Source organism: Hypanus sabinus, chromosome 8 (assembly GCF_030144855.1).
Source record: "Hypanus sabinus isolate sHypSab1 chromosome 8, sHypSab1.hap1, whole genome shotgun sequence".
In the NCBI taxonomy this organism is placed as follows: domain Eukaryota; kingdom Metazoa; phylum Chordata; class Chondrichthyes; order Myliobatiformes; family Dasyatidae; genus Hypanus; species Hypanus sabinus.
The window spans coordinates 129,235,253-129,254,358 of NC_082713.1; the positions used below are offsets into that span (position 1 = coordinate 129,235,253).

At 39.4% G+C, this 19,106-nt stretch overlaps 1 protein-coding gene across 4 annotated transcripts in view; it reads left to right on the forward strand.

The window, feature by feature from the left end:
- ipo8 (importin 8) overlaps window positions 1-19,106 on the forward strand; it is a 111,021-nt gene that overhangs the window by 33,434 nt on the left and 58,481 nt on the right. For 2 of the 4 annotated variants that reach the window (XM_059977823.1, XM_059977824.1), the window contains 4 exons: window positions 8,665-8,746; window positions 10,577-10,733; window positions 14,859-15,017; window positions 18,730-18,886. In XM_059977823.1, coding sequence (XP_059833806.1) covers window positions 8,665-8,746; window positions 10,577-10,733; window positions 14,859-15,017; window positions 18,730-18,886 — 555 coding nt within the window. Of the gene's footprint in view, window positions 1-8,664; window positions 8,747-10,576; window positions 10,734-14,820; window positions 15,018-18,729; window positions 18,887-19,106 lie in introns of those variants that run through there. The other 2 variants (XM_059977825.1, XM_059977826.1) reach the window with 2 other exon arrangements.

Below are 19,106 nucleotides of genomic sequence, written 5' to 3' on the forward strand. Positions count from 1 at the left end.
AAGAAAGGGAATCTCATGGTTGTATCTGGTGTCGTATATGTACCTTGATAATAAATTTACTTTGGTCTTTGAAGGAAACATTTCTAAAATAATACAGAGTGGGTAATCCTACCTTCCCTTCTCAGGGAAGATAGGGTACCTTTCAAGTCAGCTGCCTGAAGTTAGTGTGATACACTAGATCTTAATGTTTCTGTACAAGGTATGTGGATATTGGCCAAAGATTGAATTCTAGATCAAACCCATTCATTTTCAGTTGGAAATAGAACATAGAAATTAGGAGTAGGAGTAAGCCATTTGGTCTCTTATGCCTGTTCTGTCATTTATTATGATCCCAGCTGGTAATCCAGACAGTACCACTTCTGTTTTCACTCCCACATCCTATCTCTTATTCTTATTAGATCTGATAACTTAGTCTTTCATGAAAATATTTAATGGCTTCAGTTTCTGTGGTAGAAAATTCTTCTCATTAACCACTGTGATGAGGAAATTTCTCATTACAGTTTTACACTATTTACTGCTTATCCTTGGCTGTGACCCCCAGTATTGAATCCCCCCTCCTCACCCTCCCACTTTCTTGGGCATATGGACTTGAGAGTCCTGTTAGAATTTTGTGGGTTTCTGTGAGATTTCTTCTCTTTCTTCTGACTTCTAGGAATTATAGATACAACTGATGCCATTCCAGGAATTGGTTTGGTGAAGCTTTGTTGTGTTTCCTTCTCAGTAAGAACATCCTTCCTCAGATAAAGAAACCAAAACCGCACACGAAACTTATTGTGTGTCTCACTATGGCTCCTTTAATCCTGTTGTAATGAATGCCAACATATCATTTGCTTACTTGGTTGCCTGTTGCATCTCCATGTTAATATTTTCATAAACTGCTGTACAAAAACTACAAGTCCTATTGCATCATTCTTTACCAGTTTATTGTTGTTCTAATTATACATCTTGGCTTCAGCATTACATCTTTATGCACATTGTATTAAATTTGCTATGCATTTGAACACTCCCTCAACTGCCCAAATCACACTGGAGCTTCTCTGCAACCTCTCAGAGCTTAGACTCCCAGCCAGCACTATGTTATACACTGAGGTTAGAATCATTACTTTCAAAGGTACATTTAGTGTCAGAGAAATGTATACAACATACATCCTGAAATGCTTTTTTCTCACAACCATCCACAAAAACAGAGGGGTGCCCCAAAGAATGTATGATAGTTAAATGTTAGAACCCCACAGCCCCCCCAGCTCCCCCCTCCCACACGTAAGCAGCAGCAAAGCAACGATCCCCCCCTCCCCCACCAGCAAAATAAAAGCATCGGCATCCAACGCTGAGCACTCAAGCGTGCAACAAAGCAACAGCAAAGGCACAAACTTGTAGTACCCCAAAAACTACTCGTTCACCCAGTATTCAACATATTACAGGCTTTCTCTCTCTCTCTCTCTCTCTCTCTCTCCCTAATAAGGGAGAAAGGGGTGTCTCCTTTTCACAGCAAGAGGGGAGACATAACAAACGACTCGCTGATTTACTATGATAGAAGTCCGTTGTGTTGCTTTTTCCCAGCTCTGTCCCCAAAGATCTCAGTTCTCTGGGCACACAGCGGAGATTTTCCATCTCCCATGGTTGCCCAGAAACGGTCCCTCAGTCCACCAGTCTCCAGAGCCAGGAGATCCCAGAACGCCGAAGACAAACTGATCTCTTAAAGCTGATTTATACTTGTGTGTCGCATCGACGCCCTAGGTAACACATACCTACGCCATACTTACACTGTACCCTATGCTGTAGCATGATGTGCTCCTCACCAGAAAAGTTACTCACGCGTCACGGCAACGCAGACCGCAACAACTGTGATTGGTCTGTTTGGTAGCATGGCATTTCCTCCTATGCGTTTCTGGTTGCTTCTTCACCACCATGTCTGTAGGCTGTGCGTACACCGATGCGAAAAAAATGAACCAAATTGTCAAATCTACCTGCCAACACACGAAAATGTTTGAAATGCATTTCCTCATCCATATCTCTCATGAAGAAACTCAACACAGTGACAAAGAAACCCCACTGCCAACTAGTGTTTTGGCTCACACCAACTCATGCTCGCTACGGTGTAGAGCAACGAAGAAGTGAAAATCAGGGTTACAGCATAGGCTGCAGCATAGCCTGTATGCACAAGTATAAATCAGCCTTTAGGTTGCATCCTTGGCATATTGAATAATGGCCAGTCGTGAAACCCCGAGAGCTGGTCCCATTCCTGCAAAGAACCGAAGTAAGTGTGTAACTCCAGGTCACGGTCTTCAAAAGAACCCTGAAAGAGAAAAATAGAGATATTAGAGATGGAAATAGAGCTTTTTTCGAAGATGCAAGTAAAGGAGTCGCCATTCTATTATCTACTTGTTCTATTATCACTTTGATTGTGTAGCTTGCAAGCATTTCCCACCCTGATTTAAATTTAAAAATGTTCATTCAGTAAAGTGCCAGGGTATGTTGTAAGTATTGGGACTATTTCAGCATGATTAGATGCCAACTTGAATCAACAGCAATGGAGAGAAATTGAGGCAGGTTGGGGAATACTTAGATTTTCCTGGTGCAGCAGGAAAGTGGATAATTTAAGCAGAGGTCTTAGTTCTTCTCTTACCCAAAATGATGACCACTGCATTTTTTCAGTCGGTCTCCAGTCCAAAGCCACTGGATGCAAATTAGACACATATTTCAGGGTTTGAGTCGTTAACAGTGCATTTTCACTTTTCATCAAAAGATATTTTTTGCTGAATGAATGCAGCAACATGCACATAATAATTACTTGTCCATCAGATGTGCAAGTATGATGTCAAGGCTGAGGACTATTCAGGTTGTTTCCAAAAGAGTCAATCATATACTAAAAGAAATAACATTAGAGAAAAGTAATTCAAGACTGTAATAATTAATCAGACTCAGTAACACACTCAAAATGCTAGAGCGGGGGTCGGCAACCTGCGGCTCCCGAGCCATTTGTGGCTCTTTCACCTCTGTGCTGCGGCTCCCTGTGGCTTTGGGAAATAATTGGTCAGTGTTTAATTAAAATGTATTTTATGTTAGTTTGTTAGCTTTTGAAATGTAATTCTAAATTTGAAGATTATGGTGATCTTGTACAATCTAAGTGTGGCGACACATTTCCTGGCACATCCGAAACGGCTCACAATTAGCCAGCATTCCGGCTAAGGGAGATAGCCTACGGGGGTTTGTGAGTACGCGTCTTTTGCAGCATCTGCGTCCATGGGGGCTGGGTTGAGGGAGGCTTAAAAGCAAGGCTGTTTAGTTCGAATAAAGTTATTCGACTGCAGTTTACTGACTGCGTGAGCACACCGCTACAACGTGTTTTTATCGCTATTAATATACGTCACCACTGCCAATACCTGACACCCGCCAGTGCGCGATTTCTTTAATTTTTCGATCCAAGGTAAGCCAACTATGGAGAATTCTAAAAAAAGAAAAGTGACTGAAGAAAACAGAACGTTTAATGATACGTGGACAGATTCATTTGCTTTCACTGTTGACGAGACTGGTTTACCGGTATGCTTAATATGCAATGAGAAACTAGCAAACAACAAAAAGTCAAATGTCGCAAGGCATTTCCAGAGTAAACACGCAGCCTTTGCTCAAAAATATCCGGATGGAGATGAGAGAAAAAAAGCCGTTTCGGAACTGATGCGGAAGGTTGATCTGAGCAAAAATCATTTCCAGAAATGGATGAAGTCTGGAAAATCAACGACATACGCCAGTTATATTGCCGCTCAGGAAATAGTCAGGCACGGGAAGCAGTTTACAGATGGTGAATATATAAAAGAATCTTTCATTAAGATTTCAGAACATCTATTCACGGACTTTAAAAACAAGAGTGAAATTGTGCAGAAAATCAGGGATATGCCCCTCTCTGCAAAGACTGTCAAAGACAGAACCATAAAAATGGCAGAAGACATCACAAGACAGCAAATTAAAGACATCAATTCAGCTGTGGCCTACTCGATTGCCTGTGACGAGTCTAAAGACAAAGGTGATATTGAACAAATAGCGTTGTTCTGCCGGTATGTAAACTCTGCCGGGCCACAGGAAGAACTGATTGAGTTGATACCTCTAAAAGACCAAACATGGGGGGAGGACATCTGTGAGGCTGTCTTGAATTGTTTAAGAGCCAAAGGAATAAAGACCACCCATCTGGTGTCAGTAGCTACTGATGGGGCTCCGAATATGACGGGAACGCACAAGGGATTTGTGGCTTTACTGCAGAAGTCGCTGGACAGAAAGCTGCTGACTTTTCACTGCATCTTGCACCAAGAGGCACTGTGCGCTCAAACATTTCCTCCGGAATGCACAGAAGTAATGGATGTTGTCATTCAGATTGTCAATAAAATAATGGCAAAAAGTTTAAATCACCGTCAATTCCGTTTGTTACTGGACGAGATGGAAAGCGCATATTCTGATCTCCTGCTGCACAACAAAGTCCGGTGGCTGTCCAAAGGGGAGGTGCTGAAACGCTTTGTCGCGTGTCTGGAAGAAGTGAAAACTTTCCTGGGCAGCAAAGGGCTCACCTTTCCTGAGCTGGAACAGCCAGAGTGGCTGGAAAAGCTACACTTCATGGTAGACATGACAGCGCACCTGAACACGCTGAACACAGCTCTTCAGGGGAAAGGACGCACAGCCCTGCACATGTTGGAGGATGTTTTGGCATTCGAGCGCAAGTTGACAGTGCTTGCCAGAGATTTACAGAAAGGCACTTTGTCTCACTTCCCCAATTTGAGAGAGTTCAAACAAGGTCACGACATGATAATTTCGGAGTATTTACATTCTGCAATCATCGCAATGCAAACATCGTTTGGGAAACGCTTCTGTGAGTTCAGAGAGGAAAAAAACACATTATCCTTCCCGGTCACTCCCTTAAGCATCGATCCTTCCCTACTGAATACGACTGCATTGGCAGGTGTGAGTCAACCTGATCTTGAGATGGAACTGGCTGACATAGCCGACAAAGACATATGGGTGTCCAAGTTTAGACGCTTGACAGCAGACCTTGAAGATGTTGCCCGTCAGAAGGCCGTTCTTGCTCAGAATCACAAATGGAGTGATATTGAAAACCTTCCAAAACCGGACAAACTTGTGTTCGAAACATGGAATGCTATGCCCGACATTTATGTAAACATGAAAAAGTATGCGCTTGGAGTCCTGTCGATCTTTGGATCCACATATGTATGTGAGCAGGTGTTCTCCAACATGAACTTTATTAAAAACAAACATCGCGCACGCCTCACAGATGACAGCTTGCGATCCTGTGTAAAGATGAAGGTGACGTCATACAGCCCTGATGTGCAGACGCTGTGCGCTGAGGTCCAGGAGCAGAAATCCCATTAACCAAGTATGATAAATATTTTAATTACCTATTATTTTATGTATATTCATATTTTTTCATTGTTCAGTGAAATAGTCCTTTTATTTTTCAGGCTGACAGCTGGCTGATGTTATTTTTGGTTTGCTGCTGGCGGCAAATTTAAGTTTGGCGTTTTTCATAAATACAAGAAGGACTCAAATAGACGTTGAGTATTTTACTTAAAAGTAACCTTCAACCCAACGTCTTTTTTTCGGAGTTCAAAATGTTTTTGTTGCATGCAGAAATGTAATTTCGTTTTCTCTGCAGGAGTTCATCAATTTCATAAATGCAACACATTATAGTTTGTTTATACATAGCATAAAGGCAAAAAAAACGTTGTATGCAGTGTTATTTCATTTTAAATGTCAAACGGGTTTTGCGGCTCCCAGTGTTTTCTTTTCTGTGGGAAACGGGTCCAAGTGGCTCTTTCAGTGGTAAAGGTTGCTGACCCCTGTGCTAGAGGAACTCAGCAGGTCAAGCAGTATCTATGGAAACAAATGAGCAGTTGACATTTCCTGATTAAGGACCTGAAGCATTGATTGTTTATTCATTTCCATAGGTGCTGCCTGATCTGCTGAGTTTCTCCAGCATTTAGTGTGTGTTACTGTGAACTACCAGCAATTGCAGAATCTCTCAAGTTGATGATTTTTCAGGCTCAGTAAACTGTGATGTAATTTCAAAATAATATTTATTTAACTATATTCTTTAATCCAATAGAAATAAAACTGATTATTACATTAATATATTTATTATTAGAGAGTATAAATCTAGTTAAATTGCAAAGTTTGATTATTGAATCTATGCGAAGATGTAAAGTACAGGTATATTTCAAACAACACGAGTGAATCTGCAGATGTTGGAAATAAATAAAATAAATAAAATATATTTTTTTGTATATTTCAAACACTTGGCTTTTCAAACAACACACACAAAATGTTGGTGGAACACAGCAGGCCAGGCAGCATCTATAAGGAGAAGCACTGTCGACGTTTCAGGCCGAGACCCTTCGTCGGGACTAACTGAAAGGAGAGATACTGAGAGATTTGAAAGTAGTGGGGGGAGGGGGAAATGCGAAATGATAGGAGAAGACCGGAGGGGGTGGAATGAAGCTAAGAGCTGGAAAGATGATTGGCGAAAGTGAATACAGAGCTGGAGTAGGGAAAGGATCATGGGGCGGGAGGCCGGGAGAAAGAAAGGGGGAGGGGGGAGCACCAGAGGGAGATGGAGAACAGGCAGGGGGATGGGCAGAGAGAGACAAAAAAAAAACAAACAACTAAATATTGTCAGGGATGGGGTAAGAAGTGGAGGAGGGGCATTAACGGAAGTTAGAGAAGTCAATGTTCATGCCATCAGGTTGGAGGCTATCCATCCGGTATATAAGGTGGTGTTCCTCCAAACTGAGTGTGGCTTCATCTTGACAGTAGAGGAGGCCATGGATAGACATATCAGAATGGGAATGGGATGTGGAATTAAAATGTGTGGCCACTGGGAGATCCTGCTTTCTCTGGCGGACCGAGCGTAGGTGTTCAGCGAAACGGTCTCCCTGTCTGTGTCGGGTCTCACCAATATATAAAAGGCCACACCGGGAGCACCGGACACAGTATACCACACCAGCCGATTCACAGGTGAAGTATCGCCTCACCTGGAAGGACTGTCTGGCACCCTGAATGGTGGTGAGGGAGGAAGTGTTAAGGGCAGGTGTAGCACTTGTTCCGCTTACAAGGATAAGTGCCAGGAGGGAGATCGGTGGGAAGGGATGGGGGAAGGGGGAGGGAAAGATGTGCTTGGTAGTGGGATCCTGCTGGAGGTGGCGGAAGTTACGGAGAATTTTACGTTGGACCTGGAGGCTGGTGGGGTGGTAGGTGAGGACAAGGGGAACCCTATCCTGAGTGGGGTGGCAGGCGGATGGGGTGAGGGCAGATGTGCGGGAAATGGGAGAGATGCGTTTGAGAGCAGAGTGGATGGTGGAAGAAGGGAAGCCCCTTTGTTTAAAAAAGGAAGACATCTCCTTCGTCCTGGAATGAAAAGCCTCATGCTGAGAGCGGATGCGGCGGAGACGGAGGAATTGTGAGAAGGGGATAGTATTTTTGCAAGAGACAGGGTGGGAAGAGGAATAGTTCAGGTAGCTGTGAGCTTGGTTTTTCAGTTGTCCTCCATGTCACAGCCAGTCAATAATATTGCTGGAATAGGGTATACAGAATCAGAGTGCCTTCCTTATGCTCTGTTGTAAACTCATGAGAGTTTGCTTATTACTATGACAATCAGTTTATAGATGGTAAGTAGAGCTTGAGGACTTGTGTATGCTATTCAGCATTTTGAGCTTGTTCTGCTACTTCGTTTTTAATCTTCTAAATTTCAGGGAACGCAGTACGTATTTGCAACCTAAATTTTTATGATTTTGTGAATATGTTCATGATATTTCATTAATTTATGTACAAGGGTCTTTAAGCTTCTTTAGAACTCCACCGTATTTGATGTTTCACAAGAAAATATTTTTTCATTGTTCTTTCAGTCAAGTGAGAACACTGCTTTAGCTTCACTTATAATTCCACTTGTCACAACTTTATCGAATTGTTAATATCTTGTTGCAATTTCATGCGTCTCTCTCAATGTTCTCAATCTTTGTATACAGGATAGTTTGGATTTATGGCTTTCTGTATTATTCTCTAAATTGATAATTTTTAGGTTGATGCGTTAGCATCCCAATATAGATCCTTGCGGGATGGTACTTGTTATCTTATGCCAATTGGAAAACTTGCTCCCTCCTGTGGTCATGAAGTTCAGCTAGGGATGAACATATTCTGTTGTATGAAATTCAAATTTCATTCTCATAAAGGTAGACTTGACAGACTTCAGTTGGATACCTTCTGAATGTATCTACTATTTGCAAACATAAATGCAGCCAGTCTTAGTGACCAACAAGTTCAAGGAACTTGCTAATGAATTTAGTAACTCATCATTCACCCACAGTATGCACCATATTTTTGATTTGCACCAGTTGCAATTTTGTTTATTTATTATATTGTCTGTTACACTGCTGTTTGTTAGCTGCAAAGAAGGACTCAACAGTCCTGAAGTAGTTAAGAATGATTAAAGTTGTGATAGCCTTGGAAGAAGAAGCAGGATGAACTGTTCCGTATTTGATGCACAGATTTCTTTTTGAAAATCCAGTTTTTTATTTCAAAGATGTTTAATTTATGAAGTGTCTGTTTTTGGTGCCGTGTAATAAAATTGACTTGGCATTTACACAACTTAATTTCTGTTTTTTTTTGCAGTCTTACAAGATCATAAACTTTGCTCCCACGTTACTTCAAATCATTGTATCTGATCAGGTTGAATTTCCAGTTAGACAAGCCGGTGAGTTCGGGGCACCCTTTCCTAAAATATGAACCTGAAAACATACATAATAAAGAGTAGGCCACATGGATCATCAAATCTACTCTGCCATTACCCAGATCATGGCTGACCTGCTATCTCCGTTCCATTGCCTTTCGCAGTCACTATATCCCTTCGCTGTCACCATATCCCTTAATTCTCTTAATATCCAGAAATCTACTGATCTCTACATCAAATGAACCCAGTGACAGAGGCACTATAGCCCCATCAATAACATTTGATCTTAATTAGATCTGTTCTGAGAGTGCATTGACATCAGCAAAGTGCAAAAGAATTTGTAAGAAGAACTTATTTCTGCTAACGGATACTCTTGTAGTAGCAGGAAACATACTGCCACTTTTCTTATGAGATATTAAGGAGTTTAAAGAGGATAATTGTGGGATTAGTTTCACTGCAAAACTGTAATGGAACATCATTTTTTTTTGCTGAGCCCAATGTAAAATATTACAATATGAGAAGACCAAGGAGTAGGAGGGTGGATGCATTGTGGATTGACTAAGCATCATTCTTCAATTACCTACAAGGGGTAGTTAGTCATTGGGGTGTTGGTTTCTTGTTGGAATGTAGGTGAATGGAGAGAAAGACAGAGATTTTGAAAATGATCACCACAAAGAACCTACCATTTGGCAACCTTTTCTTCTTGGAATTAAGGTTGCTCTGCTTTTGTTGGTCCAAGGTAACTGATGACACCAATATGAGACTTGCATGGGGCAGGAGGTGCTTGGTAGTTTGATAGTTTGGAGGTGATATATTTCTTTAATTTTTTCACAAGATTTCTGGCTGTTCCTGATGGCACATGGTCTGATTGTTCTCAGTGCTCCTTCCCTCTTGAGTGATCATGGGTCAAGAATTCCCAAGGGATGGTGGAGAGGATTTTTCAATATTATTTTGATAATATTCCATAAATGCTTTCCTCTTCTAAATGCTTGTCTCTTCCCCATTTCAGAATTCCTAGAGAGTCTAGTGTCAGACTGGCTGATCTAATGGAGGTGACTGAGTCTATTTAGTGTCTCAGTGCATGAGATAATAGCCTAGGCAAGACACCGGCCAAGTTTTTAGCACAGACTGGGCCTTTTGCCCACCATTTCCATGCCAACAGTTTTACTCATCTACACCAATCACATTTGCCTGTATTGGGACTGTATCTTTTTATACCTTTCCTATAATATATCTAAATGCCTCTTAAATGTAGTAAGAATATCTGATTCAGTAGCTTTTGTGGACATGAGTTCCAGATACCAGTCATTCTTTGTGGTTTACCGAATTGATATCTCTCAAAATCTTACATACCTTTATCAGGAAACCCTGAGCTGTCTTTCCTCCACAGAACAAAGCCCAGGCTATCCATCCTGTCTTCATAAATAAATTTTTCCAATCCATGCAATATCCTGGGGAATCTCCTCTGCACTCTCTCCAGATCAATTATGTCTTTCCAGTAATATGGTGACAAAATTCCAAAATGAGGCTGGACTAGTGATTTGTAAAGTTGCAACATAATGTCCCAATTCTAGTCTTCTCTGTCCTGACCTATAAAAGCAAACGTGATAAACATATTGGCTTGTTTACTGTGAAAAATATGGATCCATGAAAGCTCTTAATCATTCTGTTGTAACAACTTATTATAAAAACACTTGAAATATAAGAAATTATATGTGAGACCAAATTCTTATAATAACTCAGCCATTTTGACTTTCGCTTCCATTTGATTTCAATTTAACGCACTAAAAATATTTTGTTTGTAGATCCATTCTTCAAACTCAGCTTCTTGTTTTTCTTTAAATCAATGTATAGCGGCAATCTACATGAAGAATATGGTGACACAGTACTGGCCAGATCGTGAAGCTCCTCCTGGGGAAGCTATGTTGCCTTTCAACATACATGAAAATGATCGACAGAAAATTCGTGACAACATTGTGGAGGGGATTATTCAGTCGCCTGATTTAATCAGGTACATAATTAGAACCAACAAACAATAAAATTCATAATTGCTATCTACCAATATGAAAGGCCAAGTTACGTGCTAACAGAGAAGAAAACACAATATCCATTGTTAGTGATTGGGTAATATATGTGAAGACTGGGGAGATGCAAGGTAAATGTAGTGGTTGATATGTTTAAGGATATTCAGATAGCCTTTAATAGAGCACCACATAGGGAATAAGTAGATTGTTCCATTAGGGAAAAAAACAAATTAAAAAAAATGTTCTAGAGAGGCATTGGAGAAAGAGTGAGAAAGGATTCTTCAGTAAGTAACTGCATGTGGATAGCAATGCTTACCAGACCTCTGTCCTGTTCTGTTTGTTGTGATTTAGTTATTGAGCTAGAATGAATGGTATTTGAATTGTCAGGCAACAGTGAAATTGGATGTTACTGTCATCATGGCATTGCGTACTAAATATAAAAGATGCGAAGTATTATTAAAGCATTATAAAACCTTGGTGGGGCGATAGTTGGAATGCAGTGATTCCATTTTAATTGAAGAATATTCAGACAGTATGAAAATCTAGAGGAAAAGACCACCTACTTCTAGTAAGTACTGTTTTTCCTTTGAAGTTATATTAGGAGAGGTGGAATGCCAAATAAAATGCTGAATAATCAGGGAATCTCAAATTTGAAAAACACCCTTTTTGTTCTTTAATAAAAGCTCATCTAAACCTGCTTTACATCCAGGTTTAACTTTTGCACAATATGATCTCTTTTTCCACCAGGAACAGATTCTGTTTTTTCTGGAAGGACTTCACTAATTGCATGAACCGTAGCCTTTATAATGGGGTCACTAATCTCTAAGAAGTCTACAGTTCAACCTGGCTGTAGACTTAATGTGATGTCTAGTTTTGACTCCTGATCTTCCTTAGCTGATCCAATTGAAGTCATTTTTCCAGTGAAGCACACATAATCTACCTCCTGTGGAATTTTAGTGTCTGATTCACTAAAATTCCACTTAGTATGTCAAAACAGAAAGAATCATTTCAAACTATTTTATTCAAAGAGTGGGGTTGTTTGACAATTTAAGATTAGGAAGAAATGGATGATTTCCAGTGCATGAGGATGAATGCATTAAGGTGAAATAATTGCAGATTGATTCTAAGCTATTTAGAACAGAGGGCAAGAGATGCTTGAAAAGTGTTTTCTAGCACTCTTGCAACCTTCTCTCTGACAAATTAATTAATATAAATTTATTAAGGGTTATTAGGCTAAATGAGTCATTTGAGGAAACAGGAGCAAAGGAATATATGAACTTAAATTATGATTCATGAACAAATGAAGAGGTTAAAGAAACATGACAAGTTTGCACCAAATGGTTTATTTGTATGTAAATCTTTATGGGGAGATTAGCCTGCGGGGTGGGGGGCGGGGGTGGAGAAAAAGGACACCTATGAGAATGCTGGTTTATGATAATACTTCTTCCACATCCGTGTCAGTTATCTTAAGTTTTCTGCCTGGAGCATTTATAATAGCAAGCAATAATTGTGGATTATCAATGTCATACAAAATAACAAAGCAGTTTTAATCAGATGGACGAGGGTCATTTGAATTCCCTTTTATTTATTTGATAAATACTTCTATGTTGATGAAAAATCTGTCAAAACACTAACGTAGTCATTAAATTATTCTGATGTTTTACTTTGATGCATTGCATATTATTTATCTAAAGTTAAACCAAGAAAATTTAATGTGTCAAAAGCACAAAGATCTCTAGCAAACTCCTGTGGATACAAGGAATCTGAAAAAGAGTCACAGCATGGAATGAGGTTATGTTGCCCACTGTCCATATTGACTCTGTGTAAGACCAATGCACTTAGTCTAATTCTTGTTTCTCACAGCCCTGCAAATTCTTCTTTCAGATACTTATCCAGCTCCCTTTTGAGTAGAAATCATACACCTGTGATTTTTTTTCCCACTTGTACGGCCTGACCTGCTGAGCATGTGCCTGGGCAAAGCTATTAGCCACACACAACGCAGACAGTGAAGTAGGATCAGCCTGCATCTGCTCCATTAATTCATTTTGCATGGTCTTTTCCAATCACAGATATACCCATTGTCCTATCCACTCCTCTCACATATATAATTTAAAAATAACTTATTTTATCTTTTTCCCAGCTCAACTGAAGGATCGATCTGTGATTTAAAGTGCTAGCTCAATCTCCCTTTCTATTTATTTTGTGCCATTTAACCTCTGTGAACATCCTGTTGCCATGTATCTGCTTGTTTGACCTGGGGTTGTATGTATGTCTGCATATATAGTTTTATAATCTTCTTTATCATATATTTACTTCTTCACTTCTCAGGTGGCAGACTAAAAAAGAATGCTTTGTGAGATGAAGCCAAATAGTTTCCAGAGCAGTGATTGCTCATGCATTCAATTTAAGTAATTTACCTATAAGAAGAAGCTTAATATAAAGGTCTACAAGATCACTGATAGTAGCAGATTATTATGCTTTATTTAATAAAGGTGTTAGGGGTGGTGTTTCTGGATCTTAGCTTCTGGATTCCTTCAGCAATTTAGTATCAATATTTGACTTTTTCTTGTCATTCTGTTTTGAAGGATCTCCTCCCTCTTTATTTTTTCATCCCAGAAAGATGGGAATCATTCTTTTTCCCCCATGCGCATTCACCCCCCCCTTCCCAAAATCAGCAAGAAGAACTGAGGTGAGTTTTGTATCTGGACAACCTAAGCTATTAAGGAAAGAGACTCTTTTAGATACCATTTAGACTGCAAACCATAAGACATCAGAGCAGTATTGGGCCGTGCAGCCCATCAAGTCTGCTCTGCCATTTAAATCATGGTTGATTTATTTTTCCTCTGAATCCTATTTTCCTGCCTTCTCCTCATATTTGATGCCCTTACAAATCAATCACCTACCAATTTATGCTTTACATATGCTGAATAACTTAAGGTCTTATGATCTTATAACTTAGCTTTCGTAGCCATCTGTGACAATGAATTCCAAAATTCCAAAGAACCCCATTCTCAGGCTGTACCATCTGGTCCTAGAGACTTCCACTATTAGAAACATTCGCTGCAGATCACTTCTAGCTAGGACTTCAGGGGAATTTTTATTTGCATTCTTAAGGAATTCCGTGCCCCCTCCTAATTAAAATAAAATGAAAAATTACTTTTTTTTAATATAACTCACTTTCTTACTGATAAATTTACAAAATGCTATTTTCTCAGGCATTAAACAATAAGCAGGTTAGCTTGGATGGAATACAATTTGTTGTTTTAATTTCCAAAAGAATACCAGCTCTTTTTAAAAAAAACAGTCCCTTTATTATGAGTCTACTTCTCATCAATCTTGTATTTCTTATTGAATTCCAGTGAAAGAATAGTTGGAAAGGGATAATTAGTATATCTTGAGCAGAATTTATTCATAGCAAGCAATCACCACTCCCAACAAGCAGACATCAAGTTAGTACAGTAGAGACAAAAATCTTTCATTAATGAGACAGATAAATGCACGAAGGATAAACACACACACACAAAATATTAGAGGAACTCATCAGATCAGGCAGCATCTGTGGAGTAATATAAACAGTTGTTTTAGGCCAAGACTCTTAAGGAATATAACTGTACTCTTTTCTGAATTAATGAAGAGAATGGCTGCCCCTATAGAACCTGAGACTTACAATGCTGCTCCTCTGAAATTGATGAATTCGTCCCTTGTAACACATCAATTTGGAAAATTGGAGTACATCCCATTCTTTCATTAATTCTGATGTCAGTGTGAGTCAATGGTGAAAGAAGACGTCTCCTAATAATTTCTGATCTTTCTCTCACTCCTGATTTTGCTATTTGTCATAATTTCTCAGCCTCCTATAGTACCGCGAGGAAGTACTAAAAATAGAAGAAGGTTCATTAACCAGCACTAACATCTTGACCCTCACTGAACTCAGAATTAGACTGATGTACTTGTGTAGTGTGGAAACTTCGATCTTGCATTATGTTGCTGATTATTTTCCATTTAGATGCACAGTGCTTCCTTGAATACTCTTAAGTATCCAAATCGTACAGTTACAAAGTTTCTACTTCACAGAAAATTGACTAATTTGCATATGAATGTCATGTATGAAGGACTCAGCTGGCTGTGTGTCTTCGTGCCATAATCAAATACGACTTTCCTGGACGTTGGACGGCTGTGGTGGACAAAATCGGCTTTTTCCTGCAATCTCCAAATAATGGAAGCTGGCTTGGCAGCCTGATGTGTCTGTACCAGCTGGTCAGGACCTATGAGTGAGTATCTATTGTGTGTGTGCTTTTCTGAGCACGATGACTGTAAGTTTAAAAGATGATGAAATAAAGGTGGGCTTGAGTGAATGGGCAAGTATGAAAGCAGTTGTGATAGAACTTGATACAAAACCATATTTAAAAGAAGTGGCGACGGCAGCAATAGTCTGTGAGAGAAAGCAAGAAGGAGAGACGGAGGCTGTGCTTTATACCAGGTTTCATTAGCACTTGAAATACTGTCCTAATACAAGCTTAAAAGGAGCAAAAAAATTTTAAAAGGAAAAGAAAGTAAGATGGATGATGGAGCCATTGCTTTTGTGTATAGCAGTTTGATTTACAATGTAATATTATTTTGAACAGCTATGTATAACAAATAATCCAAACTATAAAACATGGTACCTAATGAAGTACTTGTGTCTTTTTTTAAAATCCCTTCTGTAATGTCAGTTGGAAGACCCATGTGGAGCAGGATCTTGCAACATTTTCCCAGAAACAAATCAGAGTTACAAATGGTCTTCCAGTGACACTGCTGATGATGAATTATATGAGACAAAATACCTGAGAGAAGTAATGATCTGAGGTTTCAATAGAGGCAAGAGCAGTCTATGATAAATTAGGAGAGTGAGGGGATTCAAGATAATGGATGCTACCTAGCTGGGGAAGGTTGAGTTGTACTTTAGCAGTGGTCAGTTTGGTCTTGTGAATTGATTTGTGGTATGTAATTGCTTACCCTCTTTTTGGTTAGTGTACTTCTGAATGGCAGGAAAACATGAAATATCAAATAAAGCTGAAGTGCCCATAGCATCCACTTTCCATAGAATCCTGAGTTAGATACCTCAGGATTTATCCACCCTAATGTCCCCAGTATTTCTAGCACTTCTTTCTTCTTCTGGGTTACTAATTACACTTACCCTTTTCCGAACCTTCAATATTCTTCATCAACCAAGAGGATTCCTTAAACATGACATCTTTGCCTCTTACAGGCATATGTAACTCTGAACTTTTACGATCTCTTCTTTGAACACCTCGCAATGATCAGATGTTAGTTTTCCTCTTCAGCAGTTACTCACAATCTACCTTTCCTAGCCTTACATTGTTGAAATCTACCTCCCCCAGTTTGGGCCTGAACTCAGGAACCAACTCTTACCTTTTTCAGTAAATTTCCATAGGATTTGTCAACTGAGATAATCCCTGAGAGAAGATCACACAAGTCCACCCTACCCCAAAGCAGGACTCTCTACATCTACTCTAGATACTTTCCTAAATGCACTTTATGAATTCTTTTCTTACACTAAGGCAATCCCAATCAGTACAGGTAAGTTAAAATGCCCTACTACTACAGCCCACACAAAATGCTGGAGCAATTCTGCAGGCCCGTCTACATCTATGGAGAAGTTGGCATTTCAGGCTGAGACTCTTCATCAGGCCTGCTGAGTTCCTCCAGCATTTTGTGTGGGTTGCCTGGATTTCCAGCATTTTGCAGATTTTCTCTTGTTTGCGGTTCTACTGTATTGTTTTTAAAAACCCTTCTGCAATCTCCCATCATATCTATTCAAATTCCTGTGAATTATTGGAAGGCCTATAATACAACCCGATCAATGTGACTGCCCATTTCTTGCACTACTTTACTTTCCCTTTTCTATTTTCTAATTATGATTTATAATTTAATTTTTTATTATATTTACTTCGATTTGTACTTAAGGGAGCGTGAAGCACAGAATCAAATATCGCTGTGATGATTGTACGCTCTAGTATCAAATGTATGGTGACAATAAAGTAAAGTAGAAGTAAAGTAAAATTTTACCCGTATAAATTATATGTTAATTCCTCCAGGATATCCTCCCTGAGTACTAACATAATGTTCTCTCTGATCTGCATTGCGATATCCTCTGCTTTTTTTGCAACCCCCATTATGCCAGAAACTACTAGACATTGTCCTCCTGTTCCCGCAACCACTTTTCTGTGATTGTAACAATATCTGAGCTCCACGCACTAATCCATGCTTTCAGATTCTTCATACCTATAAAACTCCTACATTAAAGTAGATGCCAGCAGTCTTCTCATACTTCCCTTCCTGTCTTCCCCCCACGCTTCCTACTAGACTTGCTTGTTCTATTTTCTGCATATGAGTCACCCTCCCCACCTGTTGTACTGCCGTTCTGGATCCTTGCCTCACTGGTCTCCCATGCAGCACTAACAAACCTCGACAAGGGTATTGGTCCCTCTTCAGTCTTGATGCAATCCATGCTTCTTCTACAGGTCACCCTGCCCCAGAAGAAATCCCAGTGATCCAAAAACCTTAAGCCGTCCCCTCCTGCACGAATACTTTAGCCTCTCATTCCTCTGTCCTATATTTTTACTTTATGCCCACTAGAAGGCAAGTTCTTTTGGACCTCACCCATAACAGGAGTAGATTTGCAAATGATGGTCAGAGTTAATATTGTACAGTTAGTTTCCTACCATTACAAACATAATATATATTTGAGGAGTGTGCTTTCTCTTCTGTTTCCCTTTGTTTTTGTACTCAGAAGTGTGAATGCTTGTTTGTTTTGATCTTCATATCACCTAAAATCTTAATTGACAATCCTAAGCATATCGTCCTGTTGCACAGCGTTGTTTCTTTATTCATTGGCTTTGAGACCTTCCTGCTGACTTTTATGCCTCCCGTCTCATCTGAAAACTTTAAACATAAATATTGACGTATGATTCTGCAGTCCTTTAAGCAATGTTTCTTTCACAGCTATTTTGCAAATCAGTGCATCAATCTGGATTCTGTTTATCTGTTTATTGACCTTACTTCTTTGGATTGAACAGCATATCGCAAAGTACTGCAAAGCTCTTTTGTTCATGCTACTTCCCCAAAACAAACTTCTCACAACAGTAGTCTTACAATCTTTCTGGTTTGTGCAAAACTCACCTCCCTTAATAATAATTCCAGTACCTAAGAAATCAAAAGGCCACTTTCTTCCACATTTTTCACTTTTTTCCCCTCTTGTAGAGCTACTGACAGTGAATAATTTACCTAAATTTTTAATTTGTACCACTATAATGCTGTAAAAGTGCAGGCTTATTACCCTGACCAATGCCTTTTTAAGGTTACAAAACAAATTGCTGCATTTAACTGCAAGAGCTAAGATTAGTTGAAATTTAACTTGTCAGTGAAAAATGCTTGCAGATGCTCAAATGTTTGTCTATTGATGTATTGCAAATATTTAAGCCAGCGAGCCTTATTTTCCCCTTCTAACCTCCAGTCAGTTTTCAAATGCTATAATATGTCACTTTATAATTTTTTCTAATTCTTGATGCTTTGATGTGTGATGTGTATAGTGTTATTGATTGTAGGGCTCAAAATTATTTTGCTTTTTCTGTTTTACAAGTCATTCTAAAAGGTAATTGAATAGATTGTTTTGTTGCCCCCTAAGCTTCAAAGAATGATGCAGAAATGGCTCCTGTTTAGACTGTGCTGACCCTGCTGCCTACTTTAATCACATTTGCCTGCATTAGACACATATACTTCTATGCCTTAACTAGCCAAATACCTGTCCAAAAGCCTTCTTAGCATTGTAATTTTATCTGTTTCTACCACCTCCTTCAGCTGCTTGCATATCCTGAAACCTTATCCAAGCCTGTAGTCAACTCCATCAAATGAACTTTTTTTCTCTCTGCAGCTTGCATTTATTGAGAATAGGCTCAAATGAATGCTGATATATTATTTCAGGTTCAAGAAGGCAGAGGAGCGAGATCCTCTGATAGCAGCGATGCAAATATTTTTACCACGGATTCAGCAGAAAATTATTCAACTTTTGCCTGACTCAACCCAATTTTCAGTGTTGATCCAGAAACAGATCCTTAAAATCTTCTATGCCCTTGTTCAGGTATGATGACAATCAAGTTGTATTTCTAAATCTCTAAGGAACCTTCTCTGTCTTCATTTACTAGGTTAGTTTATGCAAGCAGAACTAATTTAAGGGTTAGGAAATGAATTGCTGAGTTAATCAGATCCAGTGAGTTTCAGTAGCATTTTGGCTTTGTTACTGTGCAAGAAATACAAAAGAGCTTAATAAGTCAAGGAACAAATCCCGTCATGGCAGTTTG